This window comes from Pristis pectinata, chromosome 8 (genome assembly GCF_009764475.1).
Source record: "Pristis pectinata isolate sPriPec2 chromosome 8, sPriPec2.1.pri, whole genome shotgun sequence".
In the NCBI taxonomy this organism is placed as follows: Eukaryota; Metazoa; Chordata; class Chondrichthyes; order Rhinopristiformes; family Pristidae; genus Pristis; species Pristis pectinata.
Genome location: NC_067412.1, coordinates 29,205,971 through 29,228,382, shown reverse-complemented (window position 1 = coordinate 29,228,382; position 22,412 = coordinate 29,205,971). Strand labels below are relative to the sequence as shown.

The window sequence follows — 22,412 nt, the reverse complement described above, 5'->3', positions numbered from 1 at the left end:
TAAAGAAGATTAGTGAGAAATATTGGATGGGTAAAATGTACTAAAAGGTTAGGTAGTAATGGGTTTAACACATTGGATAAATTTGCCATATCTAGTTGAAATATATCCCATGCTGTTAAAAACAGCGAGAGAGGAAATTGTGGAGCCTCCAAATAGAATTTTTCAATCATCCCTGGCTGCTGGATGCACCATTGCACCATGTTGCACCATTATTTCAAAGGGAGGAAGGGAGTACCTGCAGGCCAGTTAGTTTAACTTTGGTGGTGGGCAAGTCATTTGAATTAAATCATAAGGAACTTCGTCAAATTTCATTTAGAAAGGCACAGATTAATTAAGGACAATTGGCATAGATTTGCTAGGGGAAGGTTTTGTCTTACCAATAAAGGATTTCCTGAGGAGATTACAAGGAGTGTAAATGAGGGAAGTGTAGTTAATATAGCCTCATGGAGTTTAGCAACACTTTTGACGAAGTCCAGCTTGGCATTTTGGTCAACAAAGCAAAAGCCCATGGGATCCAAGAGAGAGTTGATGGGCATTTTCTTATCTGGAAGGCTGTTACCACTGGGTTCCACCATGTTTGTTATTCAGGCTGCTGCTTTTTATAATGTATGTTAGTGATGTGTCAGGGACATGATCAAGAAATTTGCAGTCGATACAAATGCTGGCAGCATGCTTGACAGTGACGAGAAGAGCTTTAGACTGTACGAAGATAAAGATGGTCTGGTCATTTGGACAGAACAGTGACAGATGAAATTTAAACAGAGAAATGTGAAGTAATGCATTTGGGGAGGTTCATTCAGACAACTGAATATACAGTAAATGAGAGGATATTGAGTGGTTTGGAAGAATGAAGGGGTTTATGTCCACAGGTCCTTAAAAGTAGCAGGATGGTTCAACAAGATGGTTAAAAGAATATAGAAAAGTTTCCTATATTAGCAGACACATGTGAGTTTATGCTGAACTGTGTGGAACACTAGATAAACTACAGCTTTATTCCTGCATAGAGTTCTGGTCACTGCATTTGGGAAAGCTGTGATTGGACAGGAGCAGTTCCAAGGAGATTTATAGCAATGTTTCCAGACTAGAAAATTGTAGGCATGACAATGGGATAGGATAAGCTACGGTGATTTCCTTGGAACAGAGGAGGCTGATGGAAGATTTAACTAAGATATAAAATTATGAGGGGTCCTTCAGCATAAAAAAAAGATGCATGATTTAAATAATTGATTGAAGGATTGGAGGGAAGGTGAGAGAAATTACTTTCACCTGGAGGGTGGTGAGTCAAGGGGGGAGTGGTGCTGGGTGGGTGGGGGTCATCCTGGAACTCGCTGTCTGAAAGGTCGTTGAGGCAGAAACCTTCACAGTTGAAGGGCCATGACCTGCAGAGCTACGGACCAAGTGCTGGAAGGTGGAATTAGGCCATATAGCACTTTTTTTGACTGGCACAGATAGGATTATCCAAATGGCCTCCTTCTGTGTTTGAATTTTCTATCATTTTATGAATATCTCTAAAATGAAGTCTATGGTGATAAGGGAAATGCTTGAACAATTAAATGTAACTGCAATACTCCTGAGACCATAGAATGGAGAATTTTGTAGGATTGATAGTTCTGCTCAACTGCATTCTTTGATTGGGGTTTTTGTTCTGTCATTCCCTTGGGAGACTGGGTAGGTTTATGCAGAATCTGTAATGGATTGAAGGACCTTCTCCCATTATGAATACCTTGTATCTTACGTCAGGTAGATTACAAGACTATTCTATTTCTTATGGTTAGTAAATGTGAAAAATCAAAGCGTGTGTAGTTTTTAGGCACAGATTCGATTAAAGCACTGAAACTCCTTTTTGTTCCTTTCCCTACGCAGCATAATCGACCCATAATTGGTCAGGTGTCACTCAGCAACCAGTGACAATTTCCTTTCAGCAGTTAGTGCTTCTTTGGTCAATAAATGAAAATATTCTCTATCTACATCTTCACAGAAAACAAAATAATTAGAATCTTAAGTTTTGCAATGTATGAAAATACTGTTAGCCTATTTAAGTTTTATCCCTCAGTGAGTATATCCCAGGCAGAAAGTGCCACTGATGCCACTACTGAAAATTTACAGAGAAATAATGTGTATGCAGCAATAGCTGTTGTAAGTTATTGGTTTGGTCTCTGATTGTGCTGTGCAACCTTTTAAGGATTAAATCCCCGTAGCAGTGAAGCAGAACAAGAGCTGCCACCAATGGTGACAGAGACAAGCTGTGATCCCCCAGCATGATCCGTCATTAAACGGTGACCTCAGTGGCCGGATACATAAGCACAACCAGACAACGCTGTTGGCATTGGTGAAGTGGAACGTGCAGACACAAATCACACACAGTACTGAATATTATCATGTACGAAAGATACTCCAGTCTTTTCCTCTGAATTGATCACAATCTGATCAGTTAATGTTTCCACAATATAAAACCAGAAAGCTAATTGCAGCCAAACGTGTTAAACCTTTCCTCAAGTAAATAATTATTTCTATTAAGTCCATTCTGTTTCTTTTACCTTAATTTTATGTTTATCGAGATTTGAGTGTTGGGAAATAACATATTCTGGCTTTTGAGGCCAGTGTCAAAAGCAAGTAGTTTATACTGTGAATTAAATGCAAAGTAAAGCTCCATCTGGTCTATGTCAACAATTGCCATAACCCAATCTCAGAAAACACTCATCCCATTTACATCAACAGGACATTTGCATCACCCACACTGGCAGCCTTAAATCAGATTGCCAATTTATTGTGCATTGGTGTGGAATGGTATACTGTTTTGTGCTACCCATTAAGAACTTGGCTGAAATGCACTAAATTAAGTTCAGCCATTGGGAACAGGATAATTTTATCTCAAAACCAGCATTCCACTCAGGTTCTGTTCTGCTTGATTTGTGCACACCTTGTTTGTCATATTTATTAACAATTTGGATGAGAATGTAGGTGGCACGTTCAGTAAGTTTGCAGATGACACCAAAATTGATAGTGTAGTGGACAGTGAAGAAGGTTGTCTAAGGTTACAACAGCATCTAGATCATCTAGGGCAAAGGAATCACAGATGGAATTGAACTCGGGCAAGTGCAAAGTGATGCAACTTGGCAAGTTAAAGCAGAGCAAGAGAGACACAGGGAATGGTGAGTATTGTAGAACAGAGAGACTTAGGAGTACATAGTTCCCTAAAAGTGGCAACACAGTTAGACAGGGTGGTGAAGAAGGCATATGATACACTTGCCTTCATTGGTCAGGGCATTGAGAACAAGAGTTGGGACGTCATGTTACACCTTTTCAAGATGTTGGTGAGACCACACTTGGAGTTTTGTGTGCAATTCCGGTTGCCATGCTATAGGAAGGGTGTGATTACACTACAGAGGGTGCAGAAAAGATTCACAAGGATGTTGCTGGGACTGGAGGGTTTGAGTTATAAGGAGAGACTGCATAGGCTGAAACTGTTTTCCTTGGAGAGAAGGAGGATGAGGGGTGACCTTATAGAGGTTTATAAATTTATGAGGGACATAGATAAGGTGGATGGTTGCAGTCTTTTTCCCAGGGTAGGGGAGTCTAAAACTAGAGGGCATAGGTTTAAGGTGAAAGAGGAAAGATTTATAGTGGACCTGAGGGGCAAGTTTTTCACACAGAGGGTGGTGGGCATATAGAACAAGCTGCCAGTGGAAGTGGTAGAGGCAGATACAATTACAATGCTTAAAAGTCATTTGGACAGGTTTATGGACAGGAAAGATTTAGAGGGATGTGGACAAGTGCAGGTAAATGGGGTTAGCTCAGGAAAGCATTTTGTTTGGCATGGACAAGTTGGGCTGAAGGGCCAGTTTCCATGCTGTAGAACTCTATGACTCCATGTATCTACTTTGGAACATTAGACTAATGCAAGTTGTTTGAATACAAGGTTTATATTGACTTGTTTCACCAGGAGAGGTAATATTGAAGTTCCATGACTGGATATGTTATTTCTAAGACGCAGAGAAAATTGAATGAGGCTCTGTGCTATAGCATTCAGATATACTAATGGCAACAAAGTTCTAATGTAATGAAGGCGTAAGCTTGGCTCTCCGAGCCAGCAATATTGCTCAGACTTTCTTGCCACTCATATTTGTACAGTCAAGGCCATTTTGGTATGTAAAACATTTGAAGAGACTCATAGGATTCCAGAATATCAACTGATTCAGGTATTCCTCTTGGTTAATTTGTCCCTGCTTATGGGGTTGCCAACTCAGATATATTGCTGAAGTTGTCATCATAACATTCCCTTCTCCCAACAACTAAACTGTTGGGTTCAGTATTCCTCACTTCCTCCATCACCAATATGTTTATAATAAAAATAAGTAAAAACGTTTAAATAATATTTGTAAGCACAACTTTTGATGCCTTTATAATTTTCATTTTGGATTACATTGTATGAGAGTTTACTCTTTAGTTCCTGGAGATTCCAGGATAATCATAGAGGGTTAGATCTGTCTTAACCTATTTATATGTAGTCCTTTGTCTTACACCTCAGCTCTCCCCCCATCTCTGCTTTGAAAACTGTAAACTCTCCACTTTTTCCCACCTTCTGAGGAAGAATCATTGACCTGAGTTGTTGACTGGTTTCTCTTTCCACCAATGCTGCTTGACTGGCTGAGTTCTTCCAGCATTTCTGTTTATGTTTGGGGTTCAAGTTTGCCTGCTGAATAGTTTCTCCCAATCATAAAGTTATTATGGCACAGAAGGGGGCAAATAGGCCCATCAAGTCCATACTGGCCCCTAGTAGAGCAACCAGTCAGTCCCATTTCCCCCACTCTTTCCCCAGAACCATACAAGTTCTTTTATCTTGACTGCCTATCCAGTTCCCCTTTGAAGGACCCAACTGGTCTGTTACTCTCATCCTTACGGGTAACGGCCTCCTTGTTTTGGTCCATCACTTCAAATTTTTATTCCCTCAATGAGAACAGAATCTCAATGTTTACAGCTATGATCTCGTACACCCTATCAAACCTGCCCTTAGTCACCTTTGCTACTATGTCCCTCGTCATGGAACCATTCTAGTTATTCTAGTTATTTTCTTCTATACACTCCCAAGAACTTTTGCATCCTTCCTAAAGCATAGTGACTAGAACTGGATGCAATACTTCAGTTGTGGTCTTATCATTACTTTATTAAGATTGAATGTAAACTCTGTGTTTTTGTAAGACCATAAGAGATAGGAGCAGAATTAGGCCATTTTGCCCTTCGAGTCTGCTCTGCCATTTGATCATGGCTGATTTATTTTTCCCTCTCAAGCCCATTCTTCTGCCTTCTCCCCGTAACCTTTGATGCCCTTACTAACCAAAAACCTATCAACCTCCGCTTTAAATATACCCAATGACCTGGCCTCCACAGCCATCTGTGGCAATGAATTCCACAGATTCACCACCATCTGGCTAAAAAATTCCTCCTCATCTCTGTTCTAAAGGGACATCCTCCTATTCTGATGCTGTGCCCTATGGTCCTAGACTCTCCCACTACTGGAAAAATCCTCTCCACATCCACTCTATCCAGGCCTTTCAATATTCGGTAGGTTTCAATGAGATCCCCCCTCGTCCTTCTAAGTTACAGAAAGTACAGACCCTGAGCCATCAAATGGTCCTGGTACATTAACCCTTTCATTTCTTCTAAACCTCCTCTGGACCCTCTCCAATGCCAGCACATCCTTCCTTAGATATGGGGCCCAAAACAACTCACAATACCCCAAGTGTGGGCTGACCAATGCCTTATAAAGCCTCAGCATTACATCCTTTCTTTTATATTCTAGTCCTCTCGAAATGAATGCTAACATTGCATTTAACTTCCATACTACCGACTCAACCTGCAAGTTAACCTTTAGAGAATCCTGCACTAGGACTCCCAAGTCCCTTTGCACCTCCGATTTCTGAATTCACTCCCCATTTAGAAAATAGTCTACACCTTTATTCCTTCTAGCAAAGTTCATGACCATACACTTCCCTACACTTTATTCCATCTGCCACTTCTTTGCCCATTCTCCCAACCTGTCCAAGTCCTTCTGCAGACTCCCTGCTTCCGCAAACTTGGCCACAAAGCCATCAATTCTGTCATCCAGATTATTAACATATAACATGAAAAGTAGCAGACCCAACACCGTCCCCTGCAGAACACCACTAGTCGCCGCCAGCCAACTAGGAAAGGCCCTCTTTATTCCCACTCTTTGCCTTCTGCCAGTCAGCCAATCTTCTATCCATGCTAGTACCCTTCCTGTAATACCACGGGCTCCTATCTTGTTTAGCAGCCTCATGCCTCTTGAAAATCCAAGTAAACAACATCCACTGACTCTCCTTTGTCTATCCTGCCTGTTACTTAGTCAAAGAATTCCAACAGATTTGTCAGACCAGATCTCCCCTTAAGGAAACCATGTTGACTTTGGCCTATTTTATTGTACTGATACTGTACCTTTATTTATGAAATCAGAATCCCATATGTTTTGCAAACCACATTATTAACATGATTTGCCACTTCTTAAAGATTTATTCATACAATCACCCAGATCTAAATGTAAACCAATCATACCTTGTTTTGGTAGAAATAATCTGGATAATTCTTCGTGATTAAGTCTTTGTGACATCGTGTTCAATTTGTGGGAAATTGCACCTTTACACCTTCAGAACTGTGCCATTTTGTCTATTGTCCCTTTTCATTCTTTCTGTCCAACGGTTCCTGATTGAGATGCTACTGTCAACAACACAACCTAGAGTTATGTCTAGAGTTAGAGTAGGTTGAGCCTTTGAAATTCTCCACTTACATCCGGGCAATTGAAGTGCAATGATGATGACTATTCTAGGTCTGTTGCTCTGTTATAGCTTATCATATGCAGGAAGTGAATTGGTCAGATTGTGAAGCACTTAAGACATCTTCAAAGCTCTAAACTCTGAATGAAGAATGTGTTACAAACATGAGAAATGTTCATATTGTTAGCAATGGTAATCCATTCTGAAATGTATCATATCAGAACCAATTTCCTCTCCTAATAGAATAGTTTCCAGATCAGTTTCCTTTATTGGGTTATCCCTTAAATTAAACCAAAGCATATCGCACCCAATTCTCTGATCAGTCGTCCATTCCATTGTCTTATATATGTTGTGCCCTAGTGCCCAGCCAAAGACCAACTTCAAAGAGTTCAGCTCTATTATGGTAGAATTACTTAGGTTAATATTTGGATTAAAACTTTACGAGTCTGTCTTCAGTTCGTGTGAAATGATATTAGTCATACAGTGAAAGAAATTGAAACCAAAAGATGGCTTTTAAAAAGTTCACACCTTAACTAATGCAGTTGTGTACATAATTCAAGGCCCATGTAATTTTTTTTTATTTTGCATTCAGGAAATTGCTTTGAATCACAAGCACCAAATTGGAATGTGTACACATTATAAATGCAGTGTATCAGCAAGCAAGCACAAAGGAAATAGATTTATGTTTTGCATGCATCCTGTTTACTACATGGTGTTCTTGCAGCTGCTTAGTGTAATGGAAATTATTTTTCACTATGACCAATTCATTTGTTTCTCACTTTTCCCTCCTCCTTATCTGGTACAGGTTCCACCGTTGCCTCAGAGTCTCCATACTTCATCCAATGGAGAATGTTGATTGTGGCAGTTATCTAGCAGATTAGAGGGAGTCAGAGAGGAAATAATTGGGCATGTGTGATGGCACTGATTTGATTCCATCACAAACACATGGCATATAGTATCTTGTACAAAACAACACAGGAAGAGGCCATTTGGCTCCCTGGATCCCATTAGTCCTATCCCCTCTCTCCAACCTCCTGGTACCCCTGCAAGTGCAGTTTCTGACAGTAGTGCCTAGTGGAATTTTTTAGTGCTCAGTGTGACTTAATCTGGAAACCAATGTAATCACCTTCCAGAAAGGGCAGTGTTACACAACTAAATTTCTATTCAAAATGGCAATGCACTAGTTTTCATTTTATATAAAACATAGTTTTAAATCCATATCTGATGTCTTGTCATACCTTAATTGGAATGCAGTTCTATTACTGGAAAATTTAGTGCTTTTGGGCAAGAATTACTTTCAGGATGTAACCAGGAAGTTACACTCCAGGTTTCCATCTCTAAGTCTCTACATCTCCACCTTGTTTTCTGCTTTAAAACCCACCTGTGGCCTAGCTTCTGGTCACTTTTCTTAAAGGCTTCATATGTGGCTAGGTGTGAAATTTGTTTGATAACTCCTCTGATGCATGCTGGGACTTGTTGCTATGTTAAAAGCCCTACAAATATAACCTGCCATCGTTGTAGATCCAACCAAGCCACCTCCACATTTCTGTCAAGTCCTTTGATATGTTTTGCAAATTGCTTTGGAATATGCCAGGAAATAAAATAGGTGGTACAACTATCGCCAAGTGAGGCCCAAAGAAAGTGTGGGTTCACACCATTACAAAACTTTGGAATTAGGAGCACTTTACAATTTTTCAATATATTAATGTCATAAGATGCTTTGAATGTATCAGAAAGTACAAAATGAATTTTTTTTAAAGTGCTTCAAATGATCGCAGTGAAATTGCGAGAAAAATGTCTTTCCTGCCACTTCTGAAAATTTGGTTGCTATTTACGAACACTCATTGAGCAAGACACAATTGCGAGTATAATTTACTTCATTGTACATATTGGTCCAAACCAGGGGAAGTATAGGTGACTTACACAGGGAAAATCTTTAAAAAAAGCAATTAGGGGGAACATTCAGGGATTCACAAGTAGATTGTGGGGATATTGCATTCCCCAGTATGGCAATGAATCAAGTTCACCAGGAAAATCCATGATACACTTGCTGGGTTGTGCTACATTTATTAATCTCAGTTTGAATATTAGCTCTGGAGTTATGATTCACCTCAGCTGCCTTAGGCTAGTGAGGGGAAACTCTTGCTGTTCTTTCCTATCTGGTTAGCACTGCTGGAAAGTTATATATATGAATGTCAGGGTTGGCTAACTGGGGTCAGACTCAGTCACAGAGCCTTTCAAATACTTGCCAACATTCAATAACTAGGCTTGTACATGAAGAAATGTAGATGAGGCACTAGAGAGCTATTGATGCTGCATTCAGTGCTTTTAGGAGTTGAATGGTGGGAGTGGGGGAACGTGGGATGAAGAAAAATAGTTTAATGCAATAAATCAGTGGAACACGAATACTTTTAATACTTAGCCCAGTTATAAAGATGTGAGGAGAAAGTGAAGCACAGTTCTTTGTGCATGTAAGTATCAGCCCTGGCGAGAAAATCCTTTCAGCTATCTAGTTTTATATTAAGGCTCCATTGGTCAATAGGGAGATTAAAGTAGTTGCCAATGGCAGGGAATCAGGATGAAAGCCAGGTGAAGAAAGAGTGTAGCTGGAGGAAGCAAGCTCAGCATGTACACAAACCCTATGTCTTGCTGGCTACTGTGCAAAAAATCATTAGTGTGCAAACCAATTTTGAGGACTCAATTTTGCCTGAGGTGGAATCAGTGATATGATCACAGACCATTAAATTTCATCTTTTGCAAAGTGCAGACAAATAGCTTTCAAAGTCTTATTTCAAAATCAAAAGTTGCCCTGGGTTACTATGAAGAAGTTCCAGCTAAACCATTTCTTCCACAGTCGTTGTCTTGATATTTATTTCAATGGGGAAAAGCTAAGATGCTGAGGCAAGTAATGATTGGGAATGGCTAAGATATTTGGATTTGATGGGCTCCTTTAGGGGTGGGTTGTGTACTTTGAAATGTGCAATGACTCCCTGCCACTCCCAACTGTGTGAGTGTAATTAGGTTTCCAAGTTGGTGTGATGCATCCTATCTTTATTAATATAATTTGATGAAGCATTCAATAAATACCAAAAAAATGTGGCTGTTAAAATCACAAAAGATCCCTGACTTGCAAATATTAATCCTTAATATTTACTGTTGTCACACTGCACTGTGGACAAATTATGTAAGAAGTCTGGGTCATTGCTATTTGCAAAATGGTTAATGGGATTAGATATCAACTTGCCAACATAGCTCAACAACAGATTTGGTACCATCTCCTTTTGCATAACAGGCTAAAAATTCAACATTGCCCAGTAACATGCATTAAAATGGTGCTGAGCAGAGGGCTTGTGCCTGTTTATTGCAAAGTTTTAAGTCTCTTAGAAGCAAAATAGTTTTGTACATTCAGCCAAAAGCATCTTGAGAGACAGGACAAGCTTTGAGCACTGTGTATGAAGAAAAGCCTTTCCTTCAATATCAACGAATAGATGATGGAGCATAAAAATGGAAAATGCAGGAAGCATTCAGTAAAGCAGGCAGCATCTGCGGAAAGAGAAACAGAGTTAACATTCCACAGATGCTGCATGACCTGCTGAGTGTTTCCAGCATTTTATGGTTTTATTTTAGATTGCCAACATCTGATTTTCAGGTGGTGGACCATGCTGGGAGTGAGCATGGAGAATCAGGCCTGGTATTGTGGTTGGGAGCTTCGAGCATTGGGAATATTAATCATCGTTTGGGAAAAGGTTGGTCACATGGCCAGGTATTGGATAAGTGTGTCAGCCGGTTGGACAGATAGATGATTGGACCAGGGGTGGGAGATGGAGAAGGTCAGCTCATCAAGTGAACCGAGACTTTAATAGTAAAATGGTTTTGGTGAGTGAAAAGACCAGAATTTTGCAGCATAGGCACAGTACATATGATCCATTATGAATATATTAGCTCTCTCAGAGAATAAACTACTATATAGCCTACACTCTTAGTTTGGTTTAAACACCATTCCAATCTGCTGGTCACCTGCTTCTCAGGTATGTGATTAAGTATTCACTATAGAGAATGGTAGGCCTCTCCGAACATACATCACCTTATCTCCCCAGCTTGCAAATTGTGTGTCTCTCACTATCATTTTTGGAAAATGGATTTGTGTAAACCAAGGCTTTTAATTGTGAATGGGCAGATCTAAGTTAGGTGCCAGAAATGTTTGTTTCCCTGAGAAAATCGCCGAGCTCTAGATGAGGCTACTGTTCCATGCATTGGATACAAATTCATTGAATTCCTTCAGGCAAGAGCTCAATCTGTTTCTGATTGCATGAACACCTCTTACAAAAAGCATCTATTGGAGACAATTCAGGAAAAGAATGATCTCCCAGACTAGTTTTGAACATTGGATGGGTAGGAATATCCAAGATTATGTACCCCATATTGGCCTGGGACTTTCTCTTTTTTCCTTACCTAGGAGATTACGTGATTTTGGGTGAAGTAGGAAGTGTACATAAAGTGATACACAGGGTATCATAATACTTTTGCAGTCTGTTTTTGTTAGTCAAGAGATAACATTGGTAGAAAAGAAAGGCCAGCTGGATTTTTTTCTAATTCCTCTGTTAATAACTTTTTTGTTCATGAGCATTTCGGCAGAAAGGTATTTGACTCATACTTCAAAGTTAATGGCTATTTCAAGCAATCACAAGCTGGGAGTTGAAGCCTTTGAAAGATGTTATTCACTGGCTTATGTTAAGTGTTATCCTAACTGCTGCTCAATTTGTTTTATAAAGTATTTGGATATTATTAGCAGTGGTTTCTAAATTTGGCCAGCTAGCAGTGAACCATTGGTTTTTCTCATCTTTTTATACATTTGTGGAATCTGGTCATTAACAAGGCCAGCAATTATTGCCCATCTCTATATGTCCTTGGGTAGGTGATGGTCAGCTACTTCCCTGCAGCCTCTGTGGTGTAGCTGGTAAAGGTGCTCTCACAGTATTGCATGGTAGTGAATCTCAGGATTTAGCCCCAGGGATGATGGAGGAACAGCGAAACATTTTCAAGTCAGGATAGTTTAGGGATCAGGTACATCAAGTTTTCGGAGCAGGTAATTCATCAATTTTACATTGCCTTGGGCTCAGGGTGCTAAAAAAATGTTGCAAGCCAGTTTCCCATTTGAATCTGCCAGACCTGATTTATCTTAATCAGCACGCTGGGAAATTAAGGTTATCTATTAATGGTCACTAATTTCAGATGTTAATGGGAACCACAGATCACATGAAGAGATGAGATGCAAAGTCACAAAACACTGTCCTTTCCGGCAAGCTTGTGGACTACCTGCTCTGAGGTGGAATTATTGTCAAGTGCAATTTCACCATAATTGCCTCTATGGCAAGAAGACATCATTGGTCTACTTTTGCTCCACCAAATGCCCTATGTACACCAGTTAACTGCTGGGGAGAGCAAATAGGAGCATAAGAAGCAATTGATGTAATCTACCCAATATGGATCTCCATCTGAAACATGTTAGAAACTTGAGTGAAAACCATGTAGGAGTGACCATGTAACATTCAGCATCATTTTCCAAGGATTCTGGTGGGCTTAGACAAGTAATGAGGAATAAATATGTACGTCAATTGGACACCGGAAGTTGCAGAGTCTCCCCTTGTGGGCAGAGAATCTGTGGAGAGACATCCAGTAGTTTCCTCCAAACTTGAAAAACAGTGGAATTTTGTATAGTCCTAGTCCAAGAACAAAAGAGCCTTGTGCATATAGTGATATAAAAATATCAATGTTACTTTGCTTCATCTTCTACATCCACTGGAACTAATGGGAAGATAATTGCAATGCAATTGTGCTATTATATGAAGTTGCTCACTGTGTGCAAAGCCCCTCTGGTGCCCTGTAAATTCGGATAGTTGGGTCCTACAATCTTTGTATTATACAACTTGTATGTCTTTTTCATTAAACTTTTAAAAGCTATTTTATATTCTCGACATTTGGTCTGCCTGTTACTTTCCCTTTATGTCTTGACATTGGATTTCACCTATTTTTTATGTGCTGAACATGGTTGTATTTACTGCCAGCCCCAAATTGGATCCCTTGCATAAAATTACAAATTGGTCATAAGAAGGGCGTTTGTGTGACTCTTGATGGGAGCTCACACAGTTTAGCCCATCTCCCAACATATGTTTGCCTCTCAGGATCAAGGCTAATTTGTTTCCACTCCAGTTCTGTGAGTTCTGAGGTGGCAAATGAGGCAAAAGTGGATGCTACAGACTCTGCCACCAGTTGGCCAAGAATTACTTGATGGGATGGGTGGGTGTGTAGTTTGGTGTGCTTCTTCTGCCATTTATGCTGGGACTCTGCAAGCTGCCTACATGGACTCAAAATTCTTAATGCCACCCAGATGCTTCTTCTCCATTTTGAGCAACATGTGCCAATGATTTCCGTGGCTTAGTGCGGTTGTTGTACTTCCTCCAAGGAGATTTCAGAATCCTCTGTCCATCTGATAATGCCTTGCACACAAGAACTCAGAATAGAACATCTCTTTCAGTAGTCTGGTGTTGGGCATGTGACCAATCTGGCTTAGCCTTTGGAGCCTACTTAGTGTAATTATGTTCTCAGTGCTGGGGATGTTAGCCTGAGAGAGGACACTGACATTGGTTCGGTTATTATGTAGTGAACGTAGAGGATTTTACAGCAACAGTGTTGGTGTTATCTCTCCTGTGTTTTGACGATCCTGCTACAGGTAGCCCATATCTCAGGAATATATGGGAGGGCAGGTTTCACTGCTGCCTGGTGGACCATGGCTTTTATTACAGGTGTGAGTCACAAATTCTGTGTTTGACCACATAACTTGTGACTCACAGATTATACAGTAGTTGTTGCCAAGAGTATATTTATAAAAGAATGAACTTAAAAAGAGGGATTGAAGTGGAGCTTCCCCAAATGACAGTTACTGACTCGAACCAGGTCATTAGGATTCTTGTGGATTCTTTTTGTTGCTGTGAATGTTCGCTCTGGTTTCAGTCCTCCAGGAGTCTACATGCTGCAGTTCAGCATGTGAAGTAGAAATGACTTAACTGAAACAGTTGGTCAAAAGACACCGCACACGCAGAACCAGCCTTAAGGAACAGTTCACCTCTGCATTATCCCAAGAAGGAACAATCCTGACAACCACACTGACAGTTAGCTCATCTCATTGTCAGAGCAACTAGTGTTTGCATCAGTGTACAAAGAACGTGCAGGGTTTTTGACTCAACAGGGCCAGTGTTTATGCTCCACATGAGTCTTCTCCTTTGTGCTCATCTGGTTTTCCATGACATGTAGTTGTGGTTCCTGAGGACAATTCAATATCGACAGAAGAAGAAAATACTGAGGGCCTTAAAGCAGAAAATCCTTGGAAAGGCACAGGTGGAATCAGTGGAGAGATAAACATGGATTTCTCAACAGAAATGTGTAAACTGTCTTAGATTGAGGAAAGAAAGGAACAGGACACATAATGCTGGGGATTAGTACACCACTCCACAGCGTGGAAGAACAAAGACTTGTTTCCCCACATAGCAGGCTCCTGGAATCTATCTGGCCCCATATCAAGGGAAATGGATTAGTGCCGGAAAGTAGCACCAAAGGAATAGGTAACCAGTGATCTCAATGAAAGGCAGAGTAGGCATGAAAAGTTGAATGGCCTACTCCTTCTATTTCTGGCCATCAAGTAGAGATGGAAGAGTTAGGTTGTTCTTCCAAGGCAATGTCCTTGGTGGACACCAAGGCTCAAGTCACCTGCCCAGCTGCTCACAAGGGCAAAAATAAATAAACCAGGAAGTACAAGTGATAGCAATGACATGAGTGGAAACTATGTGGACATGATTTTGTTTCTAGCAAGGTTCTTAATAATGGGTGACTCAAGGTGAGAGGCAATGGAAGTGCTAGACGAGCTCCCAATGTGGCCTGCAGATCAAAGACCAGCTGTAAATGGAGCATGCTATATAGTTTAACCACCGCGTTGAATTTCACCTAGGTTGGTAGGCTCGGGAAAATGATCAGCTAAAGAGAGGCGAAGGGTTTTCCGGAGCAAGGAAATAAATGCCTTTCCACTCCCCTGCTGAGTGCAGTTTACCAGCTTTACCCACAGTCTGTCATCAACTACCTAATCAATCCTTCTGATATCCTCCATCTTGTCCCTACTGATCTCAAGAAAACTATTGCGCTCCCCCACCGCCCCCCCCCCCCCCCATCCCCTTCCTGGCTCCAGACCTCAACATCCAAACTTCCTTTGGATCTTCCCACCTCCCAACTCCAAGTATTAATCCTTCATCTAATATCCAATCCTCTACCTTCTCTGGATCCTTTTACCCCCACCCCCACTGACCTCTGATAATATGTATTTAGAATTGGCACAAATTCTGCAAGCAGGGAAAAAGACTCAAGCTCAGAAGAGGGAAAGTAAACAGCCAGTTACCTAGTGCATGAGGTGCTGAGTGTGTGAGTTGACAGCAGGGAGGTGGATGGTATGTAATAATTTAATAGAATTGGAGAGGTAGAAAGGCAAATAAGAATCAGAAACTATTGGATTTTGGTACTTCAAAAGTGAAAAATCAGAATACTTCATTACTCAAATTAAATGCAGATTATCAATTGTACCTTTTGAAAATACAGAAATATGTGTATTTCCCAGTAGGAGAAGAAAGACATAAACCAATTAAGGGAAGTTGTTACTTAAAATTATTCCCCAGGTTTTCTAATTTGCCTCATGTGAGATAACTGCGATTCTCAGCAATAATTGAAAATGTTTCTAAACATGATATATTGTAAGTGTAGTCCACAAAATAGAATATGGAAAGCCTCTGGGAGTTGAAGTTGTCTATTAACCTCTTATTTTATGGACCAGCACGATGACAGTAGGCAGGATTTATGAAGGCAGCCAAATGAAATTTCCCCAGCCAAGATTTTCACAGTTCACATTCTCCCTATATCTGATGTTGGCAGAAAAGTAACTGATTGTGATAAGTCTGTGACTGATCGACCTAAACCACAGCAGGAAATACAAAGCAAAGATTTGTAAAGCATTAGGTTCATGCATAAGGGGTTGGGGGTGGGGGGCAGTCTTGTGGGGAGGAGATGATGGAACAGTAAGCACGAGATGGATAGAAGGCACAGAGTTGACATATTGCAGGAGAAAAATGAACTGTAAGTGAATGTTTCCATTTAATGATTTTCTGACTGAAAAATGTGCTGGGTGGCTCATAGAATCGTGTATTGCTCAATAACTGTGATGACTTTCCTTGTTTTTACCATGGTTTCTCACTGGGAATTAATTAGGATCTATAACTGTTTGAGGAGGGGTTATTTTTCAATGAAAATTAAGTGTGGTGCATTCCCATTATCTCACTTCTACATGGAACACCAAGAATGAAGGTCTCCTTGCAGGGTTTCATTCCCAGGTAGGTTCTGTTCCCCTCAGAGCAACATTTACATCAAACCATTTTGCATTGAAGTCAGAATGAAATGAAGCAGTTACGTCCAATAATGAGCACTGGTGGAACTTTGATGATCTTTTTGTGCCTATTGAAGGGAAGTGATGAACCCTTGAGGACTGAATACTGATAGGAAAATAACACTGTGGTGTACTTGGGATGAAAATGTGCATCACATTGGTAAAGATAGATAATTTAAAAGTAAAAAGTGAATTTCATTGTTAAAAGAAAAATTGAGAACAAACAAGAAGCAACAAAGAGCAAGATTGGATGGGTGGATATATGAGGTTAATGTTCATTTTATTGGATGAATGGAGCTGATGTAGGAGCAAGTGCAGATTTGGTTCAACTCTCTCATACAATTATTGAAGAATTCACACCTCTCTTCTGCTGAAGGTAAGGATATAGTTCTGCAGAAACTGACAATATTCCAGTGCTTCATTAAAGTGGCTGTTTTTCAAGGCATTTTTGGATATAGACTGCCAGCTCATTAACTGTATTAAATATCACAACTGCACAATCCCTTTTCCACCTGATATCCACAAAGACTATCCAACAGGTGGGCAAACCATGGCTGGTTTTTGCCCCTACAACCTGGCGAAACAAACCAATGATAGCAATCCCACTGTTTTCCCCATTGAGGCCAGCTAACTCAGGGAGTACAACTTCAGGCTATATAGTCTGATGGTTTAGTAGTACACCATGTGATGCATTTATCCATCAATCTGTTTTTCATTTATTAAATAGAGTATTCCTAGTTTCACAAATTGTAAGTAACATGGCAATTGCAAGAGAAAAAGTTCAGCAATCAAATCTCACCAAAGAAGTTGCACGTTCTACTCCGAGAACTGCTTGGGACTCCATCGCACTTGTCCAATAATGTTAGAGTGGCACAAGGAATCTTTCCCCTTCCCTCATCTTACCTGATACATGTACCTTTGGTACATTACACCATCTGTGCAGCTATGATAACAGAGACTGATGCTTGTTCTTCTGTCACCAGGTCCATAGCTCTCAGATGTAACAGGACAAAACCTTGCCTATACACCTGAGGTACACATGGGAGTTGCCATTGTTTAAACCCAGGGCCAGTTTTGTTTACTTCTTTCCTCACTATTAAAAGGAAACTAGTACACAAATATCTAAGTCTTGATGCAGGGTTTCGACCCAAGATGTCAGCAATTTCTTTCCCCTCACAGTTGCTGCTCGACCTGCTGAGTTCCTCCAACAGACTGTTTGTTGCTTCAGGTTCCGGTATCTGCAGTCTCTTGTGTCTCCACACAAATATCTAAGCATTGCTTCATATTGCGTGAGATTTTAGGATTATCTTACTGAGACAGCTGGTGCATTTGCTTCATTCAGCAGCATGTCAGTTGTTAATTGTTTGTATTATTGTAACAGACACAGCTTCAGACAGCCAACTGTACAGCATTTTAAACAAATGCCTCAAATTTTTATACTTTAATATATCACTTCCAAAAGGGCACTTAAAGTTGTAAGAATCAAACCTGAACAGTGTTCTTTTAATAAGAATTCTATGTTCAAAAATGTCTCTCAAAGAAATGCAAACTAAGATATTAGTTTTAGATGAACCTTAGTCAAAGTGTGATTGTTTTTAATTATGATATTAATCCATTACTGCAAAGTCTAACTTCCCAGCAATGAAACAACCAAGAGTATAACAAACAACCTGGCAGGGAACTAATTGGCTTCAAATGTCCATAAAATGCTTCCTCGGAAATAACATTTTACAGTTAGAGGCACCTAACCAGCAAAAAAATATGCTGAATGAGTCAAAAGAAAACTATTTTAGAGAAGAAGCATGTCAGTATCTTTGTTCCTTGGGTGTCAGTCTTGACTGTGCGGTAGCACTCCTGTCACTGAATCAGAAATTTGTGGATTCAAATGTCACTACAAGGTTCAAGCACATAATCTAGGTTGACAGTTCAGCTCGGTAGCTGAGGGATGTTGGAATAAAAGAAAAAAAATCTTTAGGATGAGACTTTAAACTGAGACATCTTCTGCTTTCTCAGGTGTATGTAAATGATCCAATGACACTACATGAAGAAGCAGAGTGCACTCCTGGCATTCTGTCCAATATTACCCTCAACCAATATCATTCAAACAGATTATTCCAATGGTTTATGTCCAGATTGGTTATTATATTTCCTTAGTTACAAGAATAATTAATTCAAATATTTCATTGGATGTCTCAAGGTTTTGAAAGGGCCTAATGTCCTTCCATTAACCTCTGGATCCAATGTTTGACTGCAGCCATTATGATAAAATGGCAGTATTGATTTCTTTCTCTCTCTCTCTCTCTCTCTTTCTTTCCTCTTCATTGTTGAGATCCACAGTGATCTCAGTCCAGTTTTCTTTCTATCTATAGCTGTGTACTAGATAAAACCATTTTGCTCCGAAAGCAGCTCATTTGTGAAAGGATCTGGTTTGAAGATGGGGGAAAAAGAGCATTGTTCAGCAAGCTTTATTCTGCCATTTGCTAGTTAATATGAACTCAAACACAGCAAAGCTATTTAGATTTTATAGTTTCTTTTCCCCCTTTACAGGAAAAGACTTAAGGATGTAAAGGATTGTCAGATAATGGTAAAGCTGTAGTTATGGACAAAGTCAGGTTCATTCATCTATAGCTAACCCGTGGTTACTGTTGAGCAATGTAGACTTCAGAAATAGCGGAAGAGTCCCAAAACTCTGGCCAGTCTTTCCGGCAGCAGGAGACTGAGAAGTCCAGGGCCTGAGGGAAGGAACATATTGTTAAGAATATAAATTAGTTTTATATCTTCTATTTTCTGTTCTTTTGACAGAGCACAAGGTATTGATGTAAATATAAGTTGACATTTTGCACTGCTTTTCCGAATTACTTAATTTTAATTAGCTTTACTTCTTTGTTTCGTAGGAACCTGATGCCTCGGACTCTAGAAGGGCAGATCACCATGGAGAAAACCCCTAGTTATTTTGTCACTAAAGAAGCCCCGAAGCGGATCTTCTCCATGTCAAAAGATACTAAACTGATTGTGGTGGTCAGAAACCCTGCGACCAGAGCTATCTCAGATTACACTCAAACCCTCTCCAAGAATCCAGGCGTACCCAGCTTTCAGATGCTGACCTTTAAAAACATTAGCACGGGCCTCATTGACACATCTTGGAGTGCAATCCGCATTGGGATTTATGCCAAACACCTGGAAAACTGGCTTCAGTATTTTCCCCTTTCCAAGATTCTTTTTGTGAGTGGGGAGAGGCTCGTTAGTGATCCGGCCGGTGAGATGGGCCGTGTGCAGGATTTTTTGGGGCTTAAGAGAGTCATTACTGACAAGCATTTCTATTTTAATGAGACCAAGGGCTTTCCTTGCCTGAAGAAGCCTGAAGGCAGCAGCCGGCCTCGCTGCCTTGGTAAATCAAAGGGAAGGACTCATCCTAAAATAGATATGGATGTTGTTCTTCGGCTTAAAGAGTTCTACAGGCCATTTAATCTGAAGTTCTACCAGATGACAGGCCATGACTTTGGCTGGGAGTAAAATGTGTTATACCAAGCACAAAACTGGTAACTAACTGCGTATAAAGCAACCAAGTTTGTTCATTTTAACCTTTTCTGAGCACTCAGTTTCTCTGCAAACTTGTAAAATTCAATCTTGTTTGCCTCAATTTTGCTAGTATTCACTGAACCTTTTACAGGTCATTTTTTATGCTAAACATTATAAAAGAAGAATGCAAAAATGTCAAACAACAAACCAAGGAATAATTGTCATAAAAAGATTATAAGTGCTACCTTCATACTTGGATGATAGTGAAAATGAATTGCAAGATCTTACCAGTCCAGAAATGCCCAATATTAGGGATAATCATTAGTGGTGGTGAGATTAAAAATAAATGATATTGCTAGGCTCTTTTTCTGCAGTATTCTGAATCTGTTCTTAGCACCTATTGTGTTATCCAAGGCAAGTGACATTTATTCTGAAGCTAAATGCTGGCTCCAACAAACGAAGGCAATCTGAATCACAAAATTAACTTAATTAACTGCAGAAGTGTTTATCGTGAATCTGATCTGGATTCACCGTTTGCTTGGCATTTCAAAAAATTCTGTCCCTTTTTCCATTTTAGGATTAATCTATCTAATTAGTTGAGATAATTGTCCTTCTTTTTAATTCTTTAACATTAAATATGATTTGCATCAATGTCATTTCAAAAATGTTATCCTGTCTAGAAAGAATTATATTTAATATTGCAAACAATGAATACATGAACAAAGTTTACAGAATGTGTCAGGAAGCAAATTAATTCACTTGTTCAGTTTTGGACTCCTAGAAAACATTTTGTATGTTGCCCTTGAGGATATCTTCACTTGCAGTAGTTGGAAATGGACAAAAGTACCACCCAAAATTAGACTGAATTATATTTATGGAACCTTAGACTGAAAAGAAATCACACCTGATTCAAATTGACCCAAATCCATAGTTTACTGGATAACTCATTAATAAAATGGAAAAGTATTGTAATTTCTTATCTTTGTTCCTGGTGTACAAAATTGAAGGTGTAGTGCATGTGACTACATCCATTGAAATCTTTTTGGAATAGATTGGCACACAATCAGTTACCATCCACTGATGCTTGTTTGTCAGCTCAATGAAAGGAACCTTCATGTCATTAAATACTCTGAGAAATTGAATGGAGTTTGGACCTGTTGATCCAACTTTAATTTGGTCTCCTTGGCCTTTTCCCTGTCTCTATCCTGAGCATGTGTATGAACAAGGCAGTAACAAATTTGATACCTGTGCCTGTAGCCTGTAAGCTACTAAACTGATTTGCCTCTTGCTAGGTGATGGAAAGTAGTTTTACATAAAGTGATAAAACAATGCTTTAAAGAATACTCCATATTTCAGTGAAAATGAGCAAAAGTATACAAAGAACTGTCATTTGTTTTGCACATATCACTTTGTCTTTGGAAGGGCTGAAAATGTCATAACTTAATATTATCCCCATAAAGGGAATGAAAATAAGATATTGTTGCACTTCTACAGCCTAACACCAATCTAGTCCGGTGCCTGGGTGCATCACTATTATAGAAGCAATGGAAACCTCCCAAGAAGAGTGATTTCATTTAACTGCAGTCTTTACTCCTTGATGATTCTTACCTGCTGCTTAGACATCATTCTGTGGAACAAAAAGTATAGATGACCAATCTGTATCCTGTTAGAGAATTAGGTTACACCTCCACTGCAAGTCTATTCTTTCAGATAAGAGCAAGAGTTCTGTATTCATAATTGGATCATCATCAGATATGAAAAAGGCATCTTCCTGATATCAAATGCAACCATTTAAAAATGTCTGGTTTGTCATTAGCAAGCTGAGTAAGCCACAAGATGAGAGCCTCACAAATCATGACTTGGTATTAAATGCCACAACCAAATTATAATTATCTTGAGAAACACATTTAATGATGGAAAATTTATCCATGTTTAATTTTGTCGAACGCCAGTGGACAAAAGGAGCAATCCTGAAAATGTTGGCTCTTGCCTCTGGATTCCATACTTTAAACTGTTACTTTACATTGATATGGTTTAATGTTGTATTCATAATGTATAGTTAAGAGTAACTAATATAATTTCTTTCAACTAAAGTCATGTATGTTTTGCACCCTGCTTACTACTTACATTTTTGTGGAGTTGCATTATTTTAGTACAGTTCACTTAACACTGAAACTGTATATGGTAATTATTTCTGATGAACATAATTAACTGAAATCATTGGTAGCCATTATGTTAAAGAAACTATTATTTTAAGTAATATTTCATCATTTAAACTCTATATTCACTGAGAAATTATTCTTGTTTCTATAAACAAAACATATTTTCTATCATTTGGTTTCTAAAGTGATAATTCCTCAAAAGAGAATGTTTTATTTTTTTGCTGTCAGAAAACACATTCATTTATAAAGGAGGTTTCTCTATCATATTCAGAGCATGGATTTTTCCTCTTTAGGAAGCTAAGAGTAATTGTTTTTTTATTATTTCTAGATTGAGAGCAATGTTTAACTGATGTAAACTTCTTAAATTTTGGATATTTATATGTTATAGCATTCTTCGATTTAAATTATATTTGCATTCAAGCCCCTTCCTTTATTCAGTGTGTTGGTTATTGTTCCAGTAGAGGA

At 39.4% G+C, this 22,412-nt stretch overlaps 1 protein-coding gene across 1 annotated transcript in view; it reads left to right on the top strand.

The window, feature by feature from the left end:
* Window positions 1-22,362, top strand: part of LOC127573330 (heparan sulfate glucosamine 3-O-sulfotransferase 3B1-like) — a 145,542-nt gene extending 123,180 nt beyond the window's left edge. The window contains exon 2 of the mRNA XM_052021411.1: window positions 19,161-22,362. Within this exon, the coding sequence (XP_051877371.1) occupies window positions 19,161-19,779 (619 nt within the window). The 3' untranslated portion in view covers window positions 19,780-22,362. The remainder of the gene's footprint in view (window positions 1-19,160) is intronic.
* Window positions 22,363-22,412: the final 50 nt, after the last annotated feature.